The following is a 24364-nucleotide window of genomic DNA, read 5'->3' as shown; positions in this document are numbered from 1 at the left end:
AGAATACATTCGATCGCCTTCTTATCCCACTTCTTGCGCTTGCACTTGGGTACATGTGCCATCACGGTAGTCCCGAACACTCTCACGTGTTGCAGGTTCGGCTTGCGCCCGTTCCACGCCTCTTCCGGCGTAACGTCGATACTTTTCGTGGGTGATCTGTTTACCAAATAAACAGCAGCAGCGACCGCTTCGGCCCAAAACGGTTTCGGAAGATGCGCCTCGAACAGCATACATTTGGCGCGCTCGACTATCGTGCGGTTGACTCGTTCAGCGAGTCCGTTCTGCTCGGGGGTATACTCGACACTTGTTTGATGCTTAATTCCGGATTCCTTCAGGTGAGTTTCGAACATCGCGTTGCGATATTCTTTGCCGTTGTCCGTTCTCAATGTCTTGATTTTCCTTACGGTTTGAGTCTCGGCCATACTCTTGAACTCCTTGAAATTTTGTAAAACCTCTTCTTGGCTCTTGGTTCTCAAAAAATAGATGAAAATCTTGCGGGTTTTGTCATCGATGAAGGACAAATAGTAACGCCGACCTCCCAACGACTCCTCTTCCATCGGACCACATATATCGGAGTGGACCAAATCCAGAATACCAGTAGCTCGCGTTCCGACATGGCTAAACGGCAATCGAGTTAGTTTGCCTTCAGCACACACCTTGCAATCTCCACGTTCTTGACCGTTGAATTTTATACCATTCGCGAGACCATCCTTCAGCAGCTTCAAATCCTTGATGCACATGTGTCTCATGCGTTTGTGCCACAATCGAACAGAATCTCGAGTTGGACACGCCAGGACAGACGACTTCTTTTGATTCAACTTGAACAAGTCGTTGGATCTGCAACCATCTGCAATCAGCTTGCCTCGGGAATTTCGAACCTCACATCCATGCTGGTCGAATATGACAGTGTGACTTTGTTCCACGATTCTTCCGACAGACAGAAGATTTACGGCTTAATCTGGAACCAATTCAACATTCTTGACGTCTATGGAATATTTGTTACAGGTTGGTTGAAGTTTCGCTGTGCCTTCGCCAACGATCTTCATGGACTGTTTGTTGGCAGCGATGATACTCCCCGTCGATTCCTTGATATCTTCTAAAAGGGATTCGTTTTTGGGCAGATGTTTCACCGCTCCGGAGTCGAAGTACCATTCGTTGTCCTCGGTTGAATCCAGTGCTGACAGTACAACACAAAACGCATCACCTTTCGACTTTGTTCTTGGTTGGTTCTCTGGTCATACAATCCTTGGCGATGTGCCCGAATTTTTCGCAGCGACGACATTGGGGCCCTTTCGCTTTATTCGGAGCACCTGACGAATTTTGGGATACCTTGGAGTTGTGATTCTTCGGCTTGAAAGGACGTCTTGAAACAAAGGCTTGAGTGGGATTGACCTCGGGCATCTCGATCTCCTGTAGCAATTTGGTTTTTATGACGTCACCAGTAATTGCAATGCCAGAATTCTCAAGACCCATGACCATCGGACGATATTCCAGCGGCAATCCCGCCGGCAACATCATTCCAATCCACCTATCGTCCAAGGGAAAACCTATTCCTATAAGTTGATTGGCGGTGGTAATCATCCGATTCACGTACGCTTCCATGGTTCCGCAACTTGATAAATTCGTCGAAATGAGCTTGTGTAGAAGAGTCCATTGACGAGTCAGACCGGTGTCTTCAAATGTGTTGACCAGTTTCGTCCAAACCTCAGCAGCAGTGTTCACGTTTTCCACGTGGATGTAGTTTACGGGGTCGAGAAAAAGAATGATTTTTCCTCTCGCAATTCGATCCTTCCTAGGATCCACAGCAGGCAAAGAACCGTCCGGATTGGCAGTTGGCTGCACCACGTCCCAGAGATCTTCCACTTCCAGATAGGTCTTGACTGCGAACTTCCAGGTCCTCCAGTTCTCCCGACCGACCAGCCGCTCTATTGCTGGGTGGCCCTGTGTCACTGAACGGGCCTAACGTGCCGACAGCATTGAACGCACTCATAGAGATGACAGTTCTCAAATTGGGACGATGAGAGAGGGAGAAAAGAAAGCTGCAAATTAAGCGGGAAGGCTAGAAGCAATAACGTAGACAAAAGTAAACAAACAAGAATCATTCTTAAAAGTTGAGTTCTAGTGGTGTTCGAATCATAGCTTGATTCTAATTGAGGCTATATTAGAAAAGATCTACTTCAAATTTACGTGCTTAGGTGAGACTTGAGTGTGAGAAGCAATTTAGTTTGAAATTTAACTTAAAGTTACTTAATCTAGGTAAATAACTTAACCTAATTAGTACGCTAGTGCCGGTGGAGTTGCTTATCCAAGCTAAGTACTAAGTTATCCGGAAGTGCGCAACTGTACAATTTGGAGTAAGCATCATCGAGCAGGTGAGAAAGTAGTTGAGAACCTTTAGAATTTATTGTGAAATTGTACAATTAATTAAAGGTGAAGCGTCATAGCGAGTGCAAAGGCTGGAATCTAGACAGGAGGAAAAAAAGAGAAAGGTCACTAAACGTAAGCTGAAAGAGATATCCTAATATGTTCAAATTACTTTCATTAGAATTGTTATCGTAGGATTTTAAAACGTACCACAAACTTCGAACGGATTAAAGGAGCGTTTACGAAATTCGGAACCAAATCTTTCTCTGTTACCAGCGATCCGCGAGTAACGAAAATCAATACCCTGTGTGGCAAAGTTCTGGTTCCGAACTTGTGCACCATCTCCGCCTCCGCCTTGGCTAGCAGCAACTCTTCTCGTTGTGCTCATGCTGTTTTACTACTTGCTGAAAACTTCCTGATTATCGTTACTTTCTCTGGGCCCATAACCTAATGGGCAGAGTAAAATGAAACGCGTGTGGTTTTCGTAAGGGCAAGTAACATAATGAAAATTTTATTTATTCTTCATAGCAACCAGTGTTCTTGAGAATACCTGATTGCTTCGATTGGAAAACTTCTTCAGCTTCAAACATTGCCAGTGTCATAGTACATGGAAAATAACAGGTAGGCCATTGCGCTTAACCTCACTTCAAAGCACCGTGTATGTACACAGCATGCTTGCAAACCAACAAAAATAGTTATGAAAATTTGGCAGATTTATATAGAATGGCAATCAAAAGTATTAATTTCTCCGCCGATAGTTATTCGATTCTTTTGAAAAGGGCATCAGATTAAAGATTGTTTCTTCAGGTTCATCGGAAACTATTTTTTGCATTGGATTTTCGGATCTGAACCATAAATATTGAGCATTCAAAAAAAAAAATTCATCGCCGTCCCTCTTTTTTGAGAGCAAGCATTGAAATATTTTCTTTTATCCATGATAAAAATTTGATAAATGATCCAAAATACTTCATATTTCTGTTATAAAAAGTCAATTTGTTTGAATTTTTATTCAAATCACACAAGAAAAAGGCAACACAAGGCGAAAATATTACCAAATTTTAGTTTTAAATCGACAAAAAGCCCATTGCATATTACTGTTTGTGGTGTTGAAAAGATAAATATTGTTCGTTGCATTAAAATGCATCAGTGCATATTTTTCTCATAATTTTAATGCTTGTAAATTTTGAGAAAAAGGTGATTTTCTGATAAATTTCATACATTTGCCAGTTTTTTCCATAACTATTTTTCGGGGCCTCTACCAATACGTTGAAAGAGTGCGGAATAGCCTACCTTGTATATTTCAAAGTACTATGGCCAGTGTTCGGTATTTGGACTCTGCTGGAACCTTCCCATGTAACCAATCGGAAAACAAACATCCGGCCGTACACACAGCATCAGATACATCAAGGTGCCCAATAATTCACGATACGGTTTATCAGTCGGGGTTCCTTCTTTCGTCAAATGTTGGCCTTTCTCCATTGGGGTTTTCACAGGATTACAATCTTGCAGCCCAAAACGATTTAGGATCCTTGTTACGTGCGCTTCCTGAGACAACCTAAGGACACCACCTTCTCGATTGTAGGTTATCTTCACGCCAAGAAAGTGATGAGCCTCGCCACAATCCGTCATCTGGAACGCTTGAGATAGGTCTTTCTTCAGCTTCAAAATTGTATCACGTTTCCGGCCAATGATTAACAAATCATCAACGTACAGGATCAGATACCAGATATCATCCTCCATCACTTTCACATACAAACAATAATCGTGAAGTGAGCGGACGAATCCCATCTTAAGCAACTGTTGATTAAATTTCTGATTCCAGCATCTCGGAGACTGCTTCAAACCATAAAGCGACTTAAGCAGCTTACAAACCATATTCGGACCTGCCTTGACACCATCGGGGACAGTCATGTAAATGCTTTCCTTAAGTTCGCCATGAAGGAAAGCCGTTTTCACATCCATCTGGTGAATGTGGTAGCCCTTTTGAACTGCTATGGCCAGCACGGTCCTTATTGTTGGAAGTTTGGCCACTGGTGCGTAAGTCTCGTCATAATCGATCCCTGGTTTCTGCAAGTAGCCCTTCACCACCAGGCGGGCTTTGAATCGAACCGGACAACCATCTTCATCTTCCTTCAGGCAGAAGACCCATTTGGATTTCAAAGGCTTCACTCCTCGTGGATACGGCGTTAGATCCCACACGTGATTGGATTTTAACGATTGCAATTCGTCGTCCACAGCCTTCAACCAGTTGCATCGATCATCTCGGTCATAAATATCGCCAAAAGATTCTGGTATATCTGTAGTGAGTGGGCCAGCAGAATTTGCACTATAACTGGTAAAAAAATTGAGGAAGTTACCAGGGAGCCTGCGCTCCCGTTCGCTGCGCCTCAGCAACGTTTGTCCTCCGGACTCGTGCTGTTCTAAGTGCGAAGGGAGCGCTCCTGGTGTTGCGTTCTCTGCACTCGAATCCTCACAAGCTGCTTCGAATATTTCATCCTCTTCCTCATCAATGGGATCTTTGACAGCGACATCAATATTGCCATCGCTTTGACCTGGAACCTCAAGCTCATCCCCCTCTCGCTCGGAAGGGAGTTGCACGACCAACGGCGACTTGGAGCTTTTCTTGACATCAGCATATGGAAAACTCATTTCATCGAACCGTACATCTCGAGCAATTCGCACCCTGCGAGCTTGCTTGTCCCACAACCGGTAGCCATTCGGAGCATAACCGATCATGACCATTTCGCGGCTCTTGTCGTCTAGTTTCTTCCGCTGTTGATTTGGAACCCAAACGTCAGCCCTACAGCCGAAAACTTTGAGTTTGCCTAGCGACGGTTTCTTGCTATACCAACATTCAGCCGGCGTGGTTGTGTTCGGTAGCGCCTTGGTAGGATTTCGATTCACCACATAGACCACCGACAGCACAGCTTCCGGCCACATCTCTTTCGGAACCATGGACTCAATCAGTACTGTTCGGACCCTCTCGATAACGGTTCGGTTGAACCGTTCAGCCACCCCGTTCTGCTGGGGCGTGTATGCAACCGTTGGCTCGATCTGGATCCCTTTCTGCGAGTAAAAATCTTTTTGACTATTCGAAAGATACTCACATCCTTGATCCATGGTAAATTTGGAAATCTTCGTGTTGAACATGGCGGTTGCCATTGCCTCGTATTCCCGAAAGCTCTTGAAAACCTCAGACTTCCGGCGCATCAAATAAACCACGGCAAAGTGTGTGTGGTCATCGATAAAGGAGACGAAATACCTTGATCCGTCCCAGGCTGGGGGATCAATAGGGCCGCATACATCCGAATGGATTCTCTCCAATGGCCTCGTTGCTCTGATTCGGGTACCGTTGAATGGCTCTCGACACATTTTCCCACGCACACAGGCATCGCAAAACTCCAGACGATCTGCTTTGATGTCCATTCCGGTAGCCAGATTGTTCTTCACTATTGTTTGCATACCTTGTGGGCTCAGATGGCACAGGCGACGGTGCCAAAGAACATTTAGATTCGCCTCACATGCATTTGTCGACTTCTGCTCAACGAAAACTTCCAGTTCGTACAAACCACCACGTTGCTTGGCCGTTGCTACGATTTCTCCGCCTTTCTTGAGCACAGCTTGGTTTGCTCCAAAACTAACATGGATACCAGCACTTGCCAGCTTTTTCACCGACATCAAGTTATCCCTCAACTCAGGATGAGTAGGCCTTGGCTCGATGGCGACGCACGCGTTTTTTTTTCTCCGTCCGTGGTACCAACAAGTAATTTGTTGGTTTTTATAGTGAAAGTTATCTATGAATCTTGACAAAAAAGTTTGGATTGGATAGCAAGGATATGTGTTGTACCAGGAGGGTTCCTTTTGGTGTCCTTGGCCGCTTAACTGTGTGGTTTTTCGGAATTCGCCCACGGGGGCTTGAAATAAATCGGAACTCTTCAGCTCCCATGTATTGATTTATTCTGTCTTTTCCCGGAGGAAAGACTGGTGATCTGGGTTATTGGATGGTGTACAAAATTCCAATAAACTCGAAAAATTGAAGTGTTTTAAAATGAAAATAGGAAAATTATATAAAAATTGTATAAAGTGATTCATGGTGGCATTGAAGAATGATTTTTTATCGTTCCCGCATTGTGTATTGTGATTTTTCTACGCATGTTTTTCGGTTCCAAACGTTGCCGGTTTCGGCTTGCTATGTTTTTTTCGTTAGTCAATACCTAATTAAATACATGGAAAATAAAAAATGGGATATGGATTCGCTGACGAATTAATTTTATAATTTTCTTGTGCTTGAGTGAGGTGCATTTGAAATGCATATGAAATTTCAATAAACTTTCATCACGCATGTTGGTTTTCGCTATCATCCACAACGCTCAATGGAGAAATGCAGCGCAAAGATAAGTATCCATTATAATTTTCTACTCGCTTAATACTTTCGACAACTTTGAATGAATAAAAAGAAATTATTGACGAATGCATTACGATGATCTTGTTTTAAAAATTTAAAACCGTAGAAAAATTGTAAGTTTATTATTAGTGAACAACGTTTTAGGTAAGTAAAATTATAAGGGAACATTTTTGAAAAAATCTTTCGAGTCCTAAACGGACTTCGAAAGGTTTTATGTTTTAATAATATTTTTTTTCTCTTCTTTATTTTCAAGAGCGAGTAAAGGCGCTATATCCTTGGTCGATGACCAGAAATGATTGTACACTTAAATCCAAAGCAATTTAACTGAGAAAACTTACGCTTATAATTTGTAGTAACGTTTATTAATTTCACAAATTTCATAAATTTCTACAAAATGCTTTTCTTTAAGTTTTGTGATTTCTGTGTACAAAATAAATCATTTCCAGCCGCTAAAGGATGGTCCTAGTGATTGGAGTAGCTAATTAACATTAAACATGAATTCTTCATCAAGGAGCAATTTCTTAGCATGCTTCCAACGATACTGCCCATTTGAAACGTATGGTACTGGTGGTCCACGTTTCTTCTGTTCCTGTGTTCCAGATGTCTCTGCGTTCTCTGCTCCATGGTAGGCCCAACCATTTTATGTTTTTGATCATTTTAATGTTTTTATGTTAAAATGATGAAATGCATAAACAAAGACAAGAAGAATAATAACATACTGTTATTATTCTTTGGGACTCAGACATAAGTTCTGGCTGTGGAAGTACGATTAGTGATTAGTGAGTGATTAGTGACATCAAGTTATCCCTCAACTCAGGAATCAAAAGCACGTTGTTGATTACCAAAGGGGTTCCTCTGTTGCTATGTCCACGAATTTTTCCGGTCACGTTGGCAACGATTGTTTGCCCATCCTTAGCAACGTTGATGACGACGGCATTTTTCAAACGTCATCGCAATTGATCAGGTGGTCGCTCGAACCGGAATCCAGCTTGAAGGTAAGCCTGCCTTCCTGTTTTATAGAGCCTCCATGGTTTGCCAGAAAACTCACCGCCTTCCGCTGATTCGTAGAATTGGCCTCGTTCGCAACCTTTTCACGACAGTGCTTCTGAAGATGGCCTCGCTTGCCGCATTTGTAGCACTTCGGTTTGAATTTTCTGCCTTTTTTATTTTTTTCACTCGAAAATGCTGCTACCTTGCTTGTGCCCTCATCTTCATGTCGATCGGCCCGCTTTAAATCTTCCGCTAGCAATCGTTCTTTTACAACTTGCAGCGTCAGATCATTTATTGCCAAGTTCTCCAGAGCCGTTACCAGAGGATCGAATGATTCAGGAAGCCTCTGGAATAACGAAATAACGGTTTCCGCTTCTTCGAGTTTGGCCCCCGCCGTCTTCATCTGCCGGGTGAGGTCCTCAAACGCGATAATGTGCTCCTTCATCGAATCGCCTTCTTTCAGCTTCATTCGATTGAGCTGCTTTCGGAGTAAATTCTGGGTACCGATGGACTTCTTGGCAAACGTGTTCTCGAGCGCTTCCCACATGGCCTTCGCAGTGTTTTTCTCCCTGACAACCTCCAAACATTCGTTGGCAAGGAAACTCACGATGTGGGATTTCGCCTTACGATCAGCTTCCTCGAACCGCCTTCTCCCCGCTTCATCCGCTGGTGCAACCTCCGTCAACGTCGTCAGCACACCGGCCGAGTCCAAAAATGTTCTGACTCGAAAATTCCAATGTTGGAAACCCGGACCACCGTTGAATTGCGGAATTTTTTAGGTCTGTTTGAATTTAAAGTCGTATTCTGAAGACACTAAAATTCAAAACTGATTGTTCTTTTTTTGTTTTTAACCTTATTCATTAACTCAAAAATGAAAAATGTTAGAGCTTCTTTTTAGGAAAAGTCAAAAAAAAATTCAAGTATCTAGCATTAACCGTGAGATATCGCTTGAAAGTGAAGTAAAGGGTGATTACGATCAAAATTTGGTCAAGGGAAAACGCGTGTAAATCGGTGAAATCGTTTATTGAAAAAATCAAATTAAATTTCTTTTTCAAGTTCAATTAGTATAAAATTCAGGAAAATATTCAGTTAGGCTTCCGCTTTTCCAAATCCGAATTGCCGGGCCTTACGCTTAACCCCTGCCATCAGATTTTGTACAGCCACCTTGTCCACCTTCTTCGCCGCAGGAAACCAGTTTACCTTGAAATGCTGCTCGTCCTTATCAGTTTTTTTGGTCTTCTTTAGGTTCCGCTTGACAATAGCCCAGTATTTCTCAGTTGGGCGGAGCTCTGGCGTGTTGGGAGGGTTCTTGTCCTTGGGAACCACCTGCACGTTGTTGGCGGCGTACCACTCCATAGCCTTTATACCGTAATGGCAAGATGCCAAATCCGGCCAAAACAGTACGGAACAACCGTGTTTCTTCAGGAAAGGCAGCAGACGTTTATTCAAACACTCTTTCACGTAAATTTCTTGGTTTACAGTCCCGGAAGCTATGAAAATGCTGCTCTTCAAGCCACAGGTATAGATGGCTTGCCAAACCAGATATTTCTTCGCGAACTTTGACAGTTTCATGTGCTTGAAAATATCTGCTACCTTTCCCCTTCCTTTTGCCGTATAAAACTCCTGTCCCGGAAGCTGCTTGTAGTCGGCTTTGACGTAGGTTTCGTCGTCCATTACCACGCAGTCAAACTTCGTCAGCATCGTCGTTGGCTCGATGGCCTCCGGGATCATCTCGCTTTGGCCGTCGTATTTTGTTTATCATCGCGATTTGGAGTCCCTACCTTCTTGTAAGTCAATCGTCTGGCTCGTTTTTTGGCTCGATGCACCGTTGTAGACGATACACCCAGCTTGCGGCATCTCGGAAAGAGAGGTTAGGGTTTCGCTTGAAACTACCGGCAACTCTCTTTGTCGTCTCCGGCTTCCGGTTTGTGATTTCCCCCCGATCCAGACTTCCTGGCTGTCGACAAATGTTCCCCAAACACTTTAATTACATTTGTAGCGGTTGATTGGCAACTTTTAGCGATTTTGCCAGCTTTGCGTGCGAGTAGCTCGGATTTTCGCGGTGCGCGAGCAAAATTTTGATACGCTGCTCTTCTTCCTTGGACGGCATTTTGACAACCGAAGAGTGAATTCCAAAATCAAAATAGAAGCAACAATCTACACACACACACCTTCAAAATGAGGGGTGTTCAGTTTTTTTAAATGCAAAATTGAAAGAAATACGTCAAGTTGATATTGACCAAATTTTGACCGTATCATCCTTTACGGGTCATTTAGACCCCAACCGCAAAGGAAGGTTAAAGGACTAGAACACTTGCTCGTCCTTCAGTTGATTTTTCCGGAAAAATGTTGATACCTTCTCTTTTTTAATGGAGCTTTTCACAGATCAAGAAATAAGACAAAGTCAATTGAAGTAATGATTTTTGTTTATTACTGAGTACATACATTCATTAAAATATAATGCAAATTTTCACCACTAGCACATCATTCATACGAAACTGTTTCGAAATGCCATTCTTGCACGAACCGAAAATGAGTCTCACACATTTTGATTTCCAGATTTTTGTTTACCTTATAAACATTTTCGCATTGTGGTTTGTCGTACCAGAACGCAATATACTCTATCCGTTAAATAAAATTCAGTATACATCATAGTTGTTGACTGCTTTCTTTTTATTGCAACACAAATCTTTATAAGAGGGATTTGAATCGTATGAATCGCTCTGTTCTAAGAATTTTTCAACAGAGATTAACAAAACACTAGAAAAAAATTAAGTTGCAAAATCATGGAAGCTAAACTCATAGCATAGCCAAAAGCTCGTTGTTTCTTTACCTTACCTTACACTTAAGATGTTGTTCCGACGAAACTCTAGGAAAACTATATTTACAGTCATTTATGTTTTGTGATTTAACACTTTTGCCACTGGATTGTGTTTGTCGCTTAACAAAATTAAGAAGCTTGTTCTCAGTACTACTACTTATTACGATCGAATATGATCTTTTTTCGGTATCAGAATAACAGTTAGACTTCAAAGAGAGATTTACATTTTCCTGTTCTATGGTTTTGAAGTTGAGGTGTCTACTTAAAAAATCCAATTGGATTGTAACATTTCTATCGTGCTGTTTTTCTTGTAACAATAAGTATCGAATGTTAAGTCAAGTAAGCGTTGAAAAAATCTGATTTACCATTCGAGGGTGCTTTCCTGGGGATCAAAGAAAAAAGTTGTTTTTGAATTTCGTTGTGTACTTTTTGGAACCGAAACTGTCTGTCGAACCCCTGCTTTACATCATTTTGAGAAGTCAAAGTGCGTGGGTTCACTTTGCATTCTTGGACAATGAAATACATTTAATTTTGCTCTGAATATACCTCCAAAATATGTGTTTCTACGGTAAAGTTTTACGTTTATTTCATCAGTCCATTGCTTGTCTTATGTATAGCAGAGGTATATTGAATTTTCTTCCGAAAGCTCTGGTAAATGTTCACTTTTCTTGATTCTTGATTGGTTTGCTAACTGCTAAAAATCTCATCAGATAGAAAAATATACAATCACTCTCTAAGATTTATGGGTAGTAGTCATATACGATTTGATTTTTTTTTGTTTAAATCTTCAAAACCTACGACAGAGACATATAATCAGATTTTTCTCCTTTATTCAGAAATTAATCTCATATAATTTACAAAGAGAAAATTATTTACATAAACTGTTGTCACTTTTATAAAGTGTTACTATTTTTTTTTAAAATTAAATGTATTCACGATAATGCCTAGAACCCTTCATAAGGTCTTCTGGCGTACTTAGCCTAATTATGTAAAGATAAAAATTGAGAAAAACATTTAGAACATTTCCTACTACTGTATTAGATAACCTGTATGTACAAAAGCTTGGCACTGCCAAAAATTTCATCTCTCGTAAGTATCTCGTAATCGAGAACCAGCCGTTAGTATTATGTCTAATTGCACACCCTCCAATTGCCTCCATTCAAAAATCACAGGATTTTAGCTTAACAACGTTTCGTCCGCAAGATTTTCATTCAATCCATATCGATCCATTTCTCATCGCCCGGCAGTATGTCGATATCCGGCTGCATCTTGATGGAAACTGCCGTCGGATCGTAATAGCCGGCCAGATAGTACGTATCGTTGTTGTCATAGATGGCCCGATACCGTTCCGGACTGGATCCGAATTTTTCCGTGTATTCCTTCAACGGTAGCACCTCGCATTTGTGAGAAATCGTTTGGACGTCGTTCTCGTCCTCGTGCGGTGATTGGAAAAGGGCTCCCTAGAATGGATAAAATTGAAATAAATATCTGATACTTTGGATTTTTTAAACTTTAAATTACCGGATATTTCAAGTTGGGACAACCTTCGGCTTCTTCCGGATGATAGAACCACTTGACGCGAACAACCATGTTGTTGGTTGAGGTTTCCCACATGGATTCGATGTGGCCGATGTAGGGGCGATCGGGTCGTCCCGTGGACAGGAAGACAGCACTATCACCAACCTGTAAGTAAAGAATTTTTTAAATTATGTTAGAAATGTTGTTAAACAAATGCTTCTGAATATGAATCAAATTGTGCTTATAAATAATCTATTTGCCACACCAAATTTTCCCCACTGCTATCCTAAACCCTCGACTCTAGCAAACAACATTTTAAACTGTTCGGGCAGGTATCTTTTTACTGTTTAAAATTCAAATTGAGAAGTGCGCGGCCATTGGTACACAGACATTTTTGACAAATTCATATGTTTGAGCCAAAAAACGAGCCAAATTTTTGTTTGTTTATTTTATTTTTGGTTTACCTTACACTTCATCACAAATCGCCAGTCTCCGTCTTAGGTTCTGACAGGGCTGTCGAGTTGCGCAGTTAATACACGCTCAAAAGTCCCACCTTTTCAACACTATCAATCCCTAACATCGCCCATTGTACGCACGAATACTTGACGAACACGTCAATGTATGTATTCCGTCTCACGACATAACTTGATGAATATAATTCCTAAAATTCACTCGGTCCATGGCCATTCTCCAATTTCTCGAACATCCCTCATTCGCCAGGTCACGCTTCACTTGGCTAACCATCTAACTCGTTGCGCCCCTGCTCGTCTCGTTCCTACTGGATTCGTAGCGAATACCTGTTTTGCAGGATAGTCGTCCGGCATTTTCGCAACATGTCCTGGCCACCGTATCCTGCCAGCCTTCACCACCTTCTGGATACTGAGTTCGCCGTAGAGTCACGCGAGCTCGTGGTTCATCCTTCGCCTCCACACTCAGGCTTTCTGCACGCCGCCAAAGATTGATCTTAACACTCGTCGCTCGAATACTCCGAATGTACGCAGGTTCTCCTGGAGCAATATCCACGTCTCGTGTCCGTAGAGAACAATCGGTCTAATGAGTGTCATGTACAGGTTACACTTCGTGCGAGGGCCAAGTCTTCTCGACCTCAGTTGCTTTTTGAGTTCATAGTCAATCCATAGTCCTTCACTGGATATGATCGGCTGTTCGATAATTCCTCTTATCCAAGCCTTGCGTTGATTTCCGTCTGCCAAGTACACGAGATCTTCTTTCTTAAGAGGTTCTGCTTCGGAGTACCACTTGAACAGCTGGTTGACTATCGGCACATATTTTTTTATCCACCGCTGGCATAACTCGTTGGCTAGCTGCTGCGATCTCTTGTAAGCATTCCGAAGTGCTTCTACAAGTCTAGTAGGTTTAATGACTTCATGCGATTCGTTGGGATCTGAACCTCGCAGGAAGACATTAGGACAAAGTGCACCTACCATTGAATCCGTAGATACAAGAGTAAGGGGCCGGCTGTTGATCAGTTCCAGCTAGCGTAGTCTGGAGGATTTTGTCGTTCTTATCTGCTCGCCAGCTCTTGTTCCTGCTACGATGTCGTCGCTTTCACGGAAACATGGCTGAACGACCGTACCACCATCTCAAGTCAGATATTTGGACAAGATTACGTTGTTTTTCGTTGTGACCGTAGTCCCCGTTATAGCAAGAAAAAACACTGGAGGTGGAGTTTTAATAGCTGTTAAATCCAATTTTCTTGATCTGCTTATTGACGATGACTCCTGGCGGCACGACTTGGAACTTGTGTGGACCCGCATCGATCTTGGCAACCGAAAACTCTACGTATGCGTGCTGTACCTGCCCCCTGATCGCACGCGCGATGTCGCCCTTGCGGAATCTTTTTCTTGCTGCATATCCAAAGTGAGTTCTCTCTGCGCCCCGGAGACGATATTCTCGTCAGTATTGGTGACTTCAATATGCCCGATTTGAAGTGGTGCTCCAACCATGGTTGTTTTTTGCACCCGGATCCCATATCGCATATCTTAAATTACGTCCACCGTCACGTGCCAAAGTGAACGTCTTCCGGGATTTTTCGGACTCCCTGGTCTACGAAAGAACTGCTTCGACTGAAGACGACGAAGAGATGTGCTCTTAGAAATCACCATAAGCTCAAATCCTCCCAAACTAAGGATGTACATATATCGGGGGCTGAACTCTGCTTATAAATAAAAAAGCCAGTTAGCGTTTTTACCAAATTTATCTTTTTCGAGTACAACGTAACCTCAAGTCCAACCCAAAATCATTCTGGAAGCATGTCAAAAGTCCTGATGGGATTCCAGCTGTTATCTATCGTCGCTGCATCGAAGCTCTTTACTTACCTCTGGCTAAAATCTACAACAGATCTTTCCAGCAAAGAAAATTACCAGACAAATGGAAAAATTCGTTTATGTTTCCGGTGTACAAAAATGGCGATCGTCGAGACGTTAAGCAATATCGTGGTATTACCAGTTTGTCTGCAGGGTCTGACCACTTTGTAATAAATGTTGGTCAAGCCCTTTTACGCGCTTCATCGCAGTACATCGCACCTGAACAGCATGGTTTCATGCATCGGTGAGTACTAACCTAATAGAATACACGTCGTTTTGCCTCAATCAGTTGGAAAATAAAAAACAAGTCGATGCGGTGTATACAGATATCAAAGCCGCTTTTGACGCGATTGACCATAAGATTTTGCTCGCTAAGCTTGCCAAGCTTGGCATTCATGACAACATGATTGCTTGGCTGAAATCCTTTCTTACCGAGCGCTGCATAAGGATCAAGTACGGCACTAGCATTTCATATCCTTTTACCAATCGATCTGGCGTCCCTCAAGGGAGTAATTTGGGGCCATTATTGTTTGCGCTCTTTTTGAACGATTTGATTACAAGCCTAGAAGACGGAACGAAAATTGGTTCCGCTGATGACCTTAAAATGTTTCTGCCAGTGGAATGTACTGCTGATTGCATTCGCCTCCAATCTCTGCTGAACCACTTTGGTGAATGGTGTAGACTGAACAAACCTACAGTCAGTGTTTCAAATTGCTCTGTGATTACTTGTCATCGGAATAAAACACCGATTCCTTATGACTATAGTATCGGCAGCCAATTTTTGAAAAGGGTCTTTGAAGTGAATGATCTTGGCGTGATCCTCGATGCGCAGCTTACTTTCAACAGTCAACGCTCTTCAGTTATCAACAAAGCAAATCGTCAGCTCGGCTTCATCACCAAAGTATCACGTGAATTCAAAAATCCTTTGTGCTTGAAATCACTGTACTGCGCCCTCGTCAGATCTATAACTGAGCATGCTGCTGTAGTTTGGGCTCCGTATCAACTAAGTTGGATTTTGAGGATTGAACGTGTACAGAAGCGGTTTGTCAGATTCGCCTTGCGACACCTGCCTTGGCGTCATCCCGAAGATCTTCCAGCATATTCAGATCGGTGTCAGCTTTTGGGTCTCGAAACCCTCGAATGTCGCCGAAAGACTCAACAGGCTTTTTTCGTTGTTAAGATTATAAATGCAGAAGTTCAATCGCCAAATCTTCTAAGGATGATAAACCTCAGTGCCCTATCGAGAACTCTGCGATATAATTCGTTGCTGTCACATCAAATCCACCGAACATCGTATGGCTACAATGAACCACTCAGTGCAATGATGCGTATGTTTCAGGATGCTGAGCACCTGCATCAGTTCGAAGAATCATCCAGCCGATTTATTCGTCGAATTCGTCAGTCCAAATTGTTTTACTGATTTTATTGTAACTAAACCTATTCATTTAAACATTTATGTTTGATGAATTCAATTATAATAATAATTAAAAGTCAGCGGAATGAACCTGGTATTCTAACTCAAATGTTTCTGGATGGCAACACTCTGAGTACGGAATCTGTGGTCTCTTTGCTCAAAAATTCTCGAGTATACCTCTGCTACTGCTTCAACATCCCCAGAACATGTGGAAAGTACTGTGAGGAATATTTCGCCACTCGGCTTCTGCATGAGCACGATTGTAATAGAGGATGCGGTCATATCAAAATCAGCGGTAAAGCTCAAAAACTCCCTCTCTACTGCCTGTTTTACTGACTCCTGTGAGACTCATCTTTAAAGCTTCTCTTGACAGAGCGACTAACCCTTCACTGTGGAAGGAAGCTTACATGTCCATAAAAATGAGGATCGGAGAGATATCAACAACTATAGAGGAAGTTCTGCTTCATGTGCAATTTCCATATTATTCGAGTTAGTCGTCATGGATCCGATTTTCTGTAAGCAAAATTTTTTAATTGATCAGCACGGTTTTATGCCAAAACGCTCCACGACAACTAACCTGTTGACCTTCACCTCCTATGTACACGAAAGTTTTGCTGCTAAGTCTCAAACTGACGCCATTTATACCGATTTGTCAGCAGCGTTTGGTAACGTGAACCATGATATCGCCATTGGCAGGCTTGGACGCTTAGGATTCTGCGGACCTTTACTTGACTGGTTCCGTCGTTACTTAACTTGACGTAAATTGACAGTTCGCACTAAAGACACCCTCCCCAGCCAGTTCTCTATCTCCTTAGGTGTGCCTCAAGGTAGTCACTTCGGACCGATTATATTCTTAATCTATTTTAAAGATGTGCTCAAACTCCTCGACGGCCCGAAACTTCGTTATGCTGATGATCTTAAACTGTTCTATGCCATAAACGGTCAGGACGACACTCGACCTCGAATACGCATCAGCTGTCTGGTGTCCCTACTACCAGAACGGTAACGAGCGCCTCGAGGCTATCCAGAGGCGCTTTTTGCGTTATGCCCTCAGACACCTTAACTGGCATGACCCTTTCCACATGCCAAGCTACGAACATCGATGTCGTCTCATAGACATGGATGCTCTTCAAGCCCGAAGAAATGCAACACGAGCGTTTTTCGTCGCCGATCTACTGACATCGCGTATCGATTGTCCTACGCTACTGGAAGCTATTCCTCTTAGTGTGACCCCATGGACTGAGAAACCAGGACCTTCAACTGTATGTTCTCATTCGATTGAACAACTATGGAGCCAATAGTGCATTCATCGGTGTAATGAAAACGTTCAACAGCTGTTCCGAGCTCTTCGACTTTGACGATTCGAGGGATGTTTTCCGGAGAAAAGTCGCTAAGTAGATGTAAATTTAGTGTAACTTTAACTTTAAGTCGTCATTTGGACCTATACTTGGTCTGTTGATTGAATAAACAAATAAACAATCGACGTCCGCCGTCTAAGGCTGTCATGACCTGCTTCACCGAGCGCATCATCTTCTCCCATGGCTCTTTCATGTGGGATGTTCCAGGTGGAATGAAGTGCCTACCCGTTTTAGCAGTCGTAAATTCATCGGTGCAAACATTATCAATTTCCCGTACTTGTTGGATTATCTCCTTATTCGTTCCTTGCAAGTTTGTCCCGTAGTCCGAGAAGTATTCTCGCCTCGGTGGCTGTTGAAACGGATCACCACTATCCATGCAAATACACTGCCCTAACAACTATGCACGTGAACACCACAATCAGGCTTTTTTCTCTACGGCGACCAACGACGACTTCAACTGGACCAAGGTAGTCAAGAACAACGAAGGTAAACGGACGTTTGAAAGTGATTAATTTTTGCACGGGGAATTCCGCTATTTTGGAATTCTCCGATAAACAATCCGGGGTAACTATCGTACCGTAACTCCTCGAACCTATAAATAACAACTACATTTACAGAACAAAAATCGAACGTTATTTACCGAAATGGTTTCCTTGCCGCGTTGAATCGATTTGTAGAACTGCTTCTTAACCCGACCGGTGGACCTCCGGTAGCCTTTTCCACACCACGCCCACAGCTGCCGAGCCGGTAGGAATGCCGCGATTTTACTGTTGTTCTCCGTCGATTGCCTCTTTTCACTCTTCTCGGACGATTTCTTCGGTTGCTGAAAGTGGAACAGCGTGATGTTATTTGGAGTTGAAACTTTAAAAGGTGTAAAATGAACTTACGTAATATGATCCCGAACTGTCGGTGACGGACGAACTGGCCTCTTCTTCGGTCATGGTGTCTTCCTTCAAGCTGGGATTGAAAATTTCCTTCTCAGTACACTTTTCCTCGGTCAGAGACAACGCATCGATCGAAACAGGACTGAAGGGTTCCGCCGTTTGCGAGGCGCTGTCTCCTTGGGAAATTTCATCATCCATCGACCCGGCAGCTGCCGCATCCGGAGACGAGGGCACATCGTGCTCCCGATGATGCTTCTTGTGCTTTCTTCGCTTCTTATGCTTGCGGTGTTTGCAGTATTCGTCGTAGCATTTGGATTTCTTCTTGTGCTTGTGCGCCGTCAATTCGCTACTGTTAGCTGCCAGTCGGCGCAGCTTTTCCTTGCGTATTTTTTTCAGTCTTCGACGCTCCTCCCGATACGCCTCATCGTGGACTCGCTTGTCGACGACCCTTTCGCTAACCATGGCGAAGCTATTCGTTATGATGGTTTTACTGGTGGTTGCGACCGGTGCCGTAGCCATTCCAACCGTTGTTGACGTCGTCGTGCTGGTTGTTCCCATTTCGGAAACGCTCGGCTGTCGCTTTCTTTTGCCTAGCGATAGAAGAGGATTTGGATCGTATTCTGAAGTTTAGCGTCGATTAGTTGAAGTTAAACATCGGTCGGTCGGGGTGGCAATTATAGAAAGAAAGAAAAACAATTCGCTTACATCAGACCGAGAAGGTCCTGGGATATAAAACTTAGTCTAAACTAAAAATGTGGTTAGTCTTACGGGCTATACTTTGACGTTATGGCCGACCGAAAAGTTAGAGTTGAAATGTAACGCTTGAAAAATGAACCTCTGGTCTTACCTACTATGGGGTAATCGCTCATGAGGAAACGGATGTCCTCCAGTACGATTTTACCGTTATCGCCGTCGTCGAACTCAACGTTGACGTATCGTTTCTCGGGATCCGGTGATGTTGGCTCGGCGGCTATTCCCGGGTAGAGACACCGATACTGTTGACTCCAATAGGCGCAGAGTCGCGTTCCGGGGACGATTTCGTCTACCGTTTTCGGAGCAACCTCGAGGATCTGTTGGAGGAAACAATGATTTAATCTTGTGAACGATGAGTTTTAAGCGCATTGAAGACTTACAGCATCTCGAAGAACCTCTTCCCGAGACATGATGTGGGGTCGGTTTCCACGCTCTCCGTCTAGAGTTACGGCGTAGATATCCGGGGGCTGAACTGCACTCAAGCATCCAGCGTAGAATAGACCACCCATGGCTGTCAACACTCGGGTCTTGTCTGTGTTCAAATGCTCGTTACTGAGGGTACACCTTTGGTCGATTTTCTTCTTTTCCGAGTTACGCCGTTTGCGTTCCTTGCTTCGGGATTTCTTGTGTTTCGTTGAATGGTGATGCTTTGATTCGGCGGTCAGCGCCGTTTGCGAAGGTGACAGCTTAAGTGCCGAAGCTAGTGCATTGGGAGACGTCTTGATTTTGTCCAAAATGGATGGTTTTCCACCGAAGATAGAGAAGGCAGCATCACTTGGCTTGCTGCTCTCGTCTTCCACTATGAAGGCAGACGACTTTATTTTGATATGTGGTTTTGTAGAGCTATCGCTTGTTTCGTCGCTGGTCGAACTTTCGAACTTGGACGAATGGATTGGCGATGTCTTGGTCTTTGAAGTTTTATGTGACTTACTACTGGAGGAAGCACCGAGTGTTTGCTGCTGGTAGATATGATGTGACTGTGACTTTTGTTGAACTGTTTCTTTAACGCTACTTTCACTCACTTTATTTTTGGAAGCCAAAATATAGCCTACAAGGCTTTTCGGTTTCTTCGCAACAATTGTTTCTGTCAAAGCAAGTTCATCGTGCTTCTTAGGAATTCCTCCCTTGCGCTTCGAGAACGATAATCGTTCAATCGAGCTCGAATCAGCGTCTTCCTGTTTGCTAGAGTCGGTATCGGAGCTAAGCTTCGGTAGTTCGACAAAGGTCGTTGAGTTCGATGAAGACGAAAAATTCGGCGACAACGCCGGAATTTGACTCAACTTGGATGCCGTCAAGGTTGGCGGTTGGCTTGAGAATACGCTTGAGCTAGCTCCGTTCAACAAACTACTTGAGCTGCCGAAATTTCCAAAGTAAGACTTGCCAATGTCCGGGATGCGAACCATGGCAGTAAGCGGTTTCACTTTGGCCACCGACGTTACAACGCTCATCTGTTCTAGTTCCCGCTTTTTCTCCTCGCACTGCCTGGTGATATTGACCAATCGCTCCCTCATGTCCGACTCCATAACATTAAACAATTCATTGGCCGATGGCCAATTCGTTCGACAGCATCGATGGTCTTTCTCATGACGATCTTTGCAGTTGCAGTCCTCAAGTTTGGCACGTATCCGTGAGAAACTGTCCTTCAATTCTCCCTCTATTTCATCGTCGTTTGCATCGGAGCTATGCTTTCGCCTCCGACGCTCTTCCTTATCGTGTCGGGATCGCTTGCCAGACTTTCTCGAATCTTTGGAATGTTTGTGTTTACGTTTGCGAGAGTGCATCTCGGGACTAGCATTCGAAAGCTGCGGTGGAGATGAATCGGCGGTTTCTACTTTTTCGTCTGTGGGAGATGTTGACACCAGGGTACAGTTGGTTGCCGGGGAGTCTTTCTTAAACATACCTTCCTCCTGGAATCGCTGCTCGGCCAATGCGCAGAGTAGATTCAAGCCGACCATCGGTTCATCGCTGTTGATGAACGTTTCCGGTACTGGCGAAGGTACGTTTGGCGGTATAAGCGGAAGTTCTTCGGGTTGTTGCTGTTGGGGAAGCTGTTCACTTTCGTGGATACTTGGTCTTCGCACCACCGTTTCGCAAGGAACTAGCGGAGGAAGTGGCAAGAGTTGGACCGGCTCCGGTGGGAGTTGTGGCGAAATGGGTTCCTTCTTGATCATGGAGGCTTTCTTTTGGAAAACTTCTATACTTCGTGAAAGAAGCTCCAGTCCACTGAGATCGACGGGGTTTTCCTGTTCGGACGTTGTGTGAGTATTGTCGTCGGATTCGCCACTTGGTATCGGGTTTTCAACCGGTGATAGCATCTCCAGTTTCGGTATCCGTAGATTACAGTTAGGGTTAACGGTCAAGGCCAGAGGAGCTTCTACGGCTGGTGGCAGACTAACAGGTGGTGGCGCTGCAACATGTTCTTCTTGATCCATCTCAACATGATCACAATTTGTACTGGTGCTGATTGTACTGATGTTTAAATTCGTCGTGATTGCTGACGAATTCGCCGACATGTCTCGTTCGATCGCAGAATCGACACTGCTGTTGATCATACTATGGCACATCATTTCTTGGGACATGGGCGCAGCTGGGAATGGAGAAATCTGAACTTGTGGCTGACAAGTTTGTGTGAAATTCTCGGGAAACCGAGGTTCGTCCGCGGTGTTGATTGCAGCGGTCGAAGTCGAAGCGTCATGATGGTGAGGCAACTCGTCCGTTCCGACGGTGTTATCGTCTTCGCTCATCACCGGCGTATCGGTTTGGATGTTGGCATCTTGGACTTCGGGTGCTGCACAGTTTGCAGATGCTTCAACTGATTCCTCGCTGTTGTTAATCTGGATCGATTGATCTGGCGGAGGAGTGAGACATGTCGCGTTTGGAATTTCCTGTTGAAGGGGACTAGGAGCGATCGAAGCCGAGACGGTGGACGGGGGAGGAGTCATAGGGTTTGCAGCAGCCGTTGCCAGTGCAGGGAGCATTGCAGGTTGTTCAAGAAGGGTGGCTTTTGCAGACGGAGCTATCTGGATAAGGTTACCCTGCTGGAACAGAAGCTGTGCCGGAATATCCGGGGATGTGGCAATAGTTGCCGTTTGGATGGTTTTCTCCTGTTCGTGGAAGATCTGCGTTGAGTTATTGCAGGTCGAACTAGATGTACCGCTACAGTCTTCAATCTTTATGAACGTATGGGACGGGATGGGCATCGGGATAGTTGGTTGACAGTTTGCCGGTCCTGTGCTAACCGATTGCTTGTTGATGGTCGTCACGTTCGTACGTTTACTGTTGTCGGACGCCAGTGCCAAATATCTCGTACTGTGGTGTGTTTGAGTATGTTGCTGCTGTCGATTGAAGAGTTTGGGTGTTACTAAGGTAAGTTCGAAGGATTTTTTTTTGTCTTTTCTTACCTGATGTAGCGTGGTACTGCTAGCTGTGGTCAGATAGTCTGTGCCGAGCATCTGGAGCGGTGCCAGCGGAGGCGGCTGTAGTTGTTGCGTTTGAGCAATCTGCGGCAATAGCAGATGAGGTGGCTGTATCGCCGCAGCAGTTTGGGGATATGTTGGCCATACTACCGTTTGTGGGAAAGGTTCTACACAAGAAATAAATATTTTATCTGCCAGTTGGGTTGGATTGACTAAGGTTTTTAGCACAAATCGGCAGTAGCAGTATTTGGTAACAAATTTTGGTTTGTGTGTATTTGTGTGTGGTCAACAGCGTACGGTTAAATAAAATTAATGCATTAGAAAGAAATTTTGAAAACAAAGAAATAAGAAAAGAGAATAAGAAAAAAATGTCGTTAAATTTTAAGCAAATTCAAGCGCGCAACTAAATCTAAAATGCGAACAAATGCATTCAAACGGGGAATTCCCATCGAATGTATTCTACAAAATGAACCCAATACCCAATTGAAACTAAAACTAAATAAATGATGGACTATAAGGATACCAATCGAATTGGAGGGAAAGCGAAAACCAAATGTTCACTGAGAGATAATCTAAAACATCCTACAAGCTTTCTTACCTACTTTAATTGTCTGTTTAATCATTCTGTTATTTTTTTAAGTGGCACCACGAAGATTTTTCTGACCTATTTTTTTAATTTAGGTGTCTCTCCTCAATTTTTTTTTCTAAGTTTTCTAAAGAGACTACATACAAAGAGGCGCAGTCTGGTCCCTTTTGAAATAATAAGCTTGCAACCCTGCTGTAGGGCTGCCTTTAAGACTGCTTGGTTTTGGTCGATTGGAATGACACTGACAGAAAATCGAAAATTCCAATCGTGACATTTCGTCTCTTTGTTTACTATAGGCTCGTTAAAGTTTTCCATTCAAATTGTACGTGTTTCTGTTCAAAATCTAGTAATTACCGTGGAATAAGTATTTTTTCACATATTTATTTTAAATTACTGTAATAGCGTCTGGCAACACTGGAACACATTTTAAAAGTGCATTTACTCTTTTAGAACATTTTCATTCAAGACAAAAAGCATTAAATAGTTTAGTTTAAAAGAAGTTTCAACAAATTGTGCAGGGTTCAATTCAACTAGTTTTTTTCGGTTTAAAGTTTTGAACTTATTTTGGAATGTTGCAATAGATGTTGAAATTTATTTAGATAGAGCTTATTTTTAATTGTCTTTAGTTTTTAAGTTTTATTCATTTTTAGTCTTTTCTATAACTTCAACAAGTTTCAGTGATTCTCCATTCTTTTTTTTTTGTTGCCTATTTATTTTATTTCTCTTTTTTTATATTTTTATCTAATTTTTTTTATCTTTGAAGCCTTTTATGTTTTCTTTTTTTTTTGTGTTTACCTTTTTTTAAATTGCTTTTTTGTATTCTTCAAATTCTTCTTTTTTGTATTTTTCAGCTTTTTGTATATTTAGATTTTTTTTATTTTTGTATTTTTTTTATTTTAGAACTGTTAAGAGTCTTATGATAGCCTTTGAGTTTTTTTGTGGACTTTGCATGTCTTTTTGTGTTTTCGATACGTCTATACTAAGGTTGCCTGAATTTTTCAGCACGTATCCGAGCCGGAACAATCTGGGCTATTTCATCTGGAAGCCTGGCAAAATCCGGACATTTGTTTTCAAAATTGACAATCAGAAATCCAGGCATTATCCGGGCAAATTTAAAAACTCAATAGCAGATTTTTAAATTAATTTTAGGCTTTCAAAAAACCTTCCATGTTTTTTTTTATAAAACTTGCTAAAAAAATTTCGTGTTGGACGCATAAATAAAAATTTTTAACAACACAATTGGTTTTTTTGATTGACTTGTAAAATAATGTGAATTAATCCGGGCTTTTTCAATGAAATCCGGGCAACCGGGCCGAACCGGACTTTTCCCATTTTTTTATTAAACATCCGGGTAAACCCGGATAAAACCGGACAATCTGCCAACCTTAGTCTAGCTAAACTTGGTTGCCCGGTTTTATCCGGGTTTACCCGGATATTCAAAACAAAATTTAAGCTAAACTAGACACATAAATTTTTTGTGTATTTTTTACGTTTCATTTAGCTGTTTTGTGTATCTTTGCTTTATAATGTC

At 42.8% G+C, this 24364-nt stretch overlaps 2 protein-coding genes across 10 annotated transcripts in view; one reads left to right on the top strand and one right to left on the bottom strand.

The window, feature by feature from the left end:
• LOC129753567 (40S ribosomal protein S25) overlaps window positions 1-24364 on the top strand; it is a 458367-nt gene that overhangs the window by 148571 nt on the left and 285432 nt on the right. The window lies entirely within an intron of this gene.
• The window catches only part of LOC129753543 (protein winged eye-like), a 531910-nt gene continuing 517713 nt past the window's right edge, over window positions 10168-24364 (bottom strand). For 4 of the 9 annotated variants that reach the window (XM_055749366.1, XM_055749369.1, XM_055749371.1 and 1 more), the window contains 7 exons: window positions 22233-22459; window positions 19212-22166; window positions 18926-19148; window positions 18082-18698; window positions 17835-18017; window positions 12102-12263; window positions 10168-12040 (listed from right to left, as the gene is read on the bottom strand). In XM_055749366.1, coding sequence (XP_055605341.1) covers window positions 11792-12040; window positions 12102-12263; window positions 17835-18017; window positions 18082-18698; window positions 18926-19148; window positions 19212-22166; window positions 22233-22459 — 4616 coding nt within the window. In that variant the 3' untranslated portion in view covers window positions 10168-11791. The remainder of the gene's footprint in view (window positions 12041-12101; window positions 12264-17834; window positions 18018-18081; window positions 18699-18925; window positions 19149-19211; window positions 22167-22232; window positions 22460-24364) is intronic. The other 5 variants (XM_055749370.1, XM_055749372.1, XM_055749368.1 and 2 more) reach the window with 4 other exon arrangements.

The sequence above is a fragment of the Uranotaenia lowii genome, chromosome 3 (genome assembly GCF_029784155.1).
Source record: "Uranotaenia lowii strain MFRU-FL chromosome 3, ASM2978415v1, whole genome shotgun sequence".
In the NCBI taxonomy this organism is placed as follows: Eukaryota; Metazoa; Arthropoda; class Insecta; order Diptera; family Culicidae; genus Uranotaenia; species Uranotaenia lowii.
This window is presented reverse-complemented; position numbering and strand designations above follow the sequence as displayed.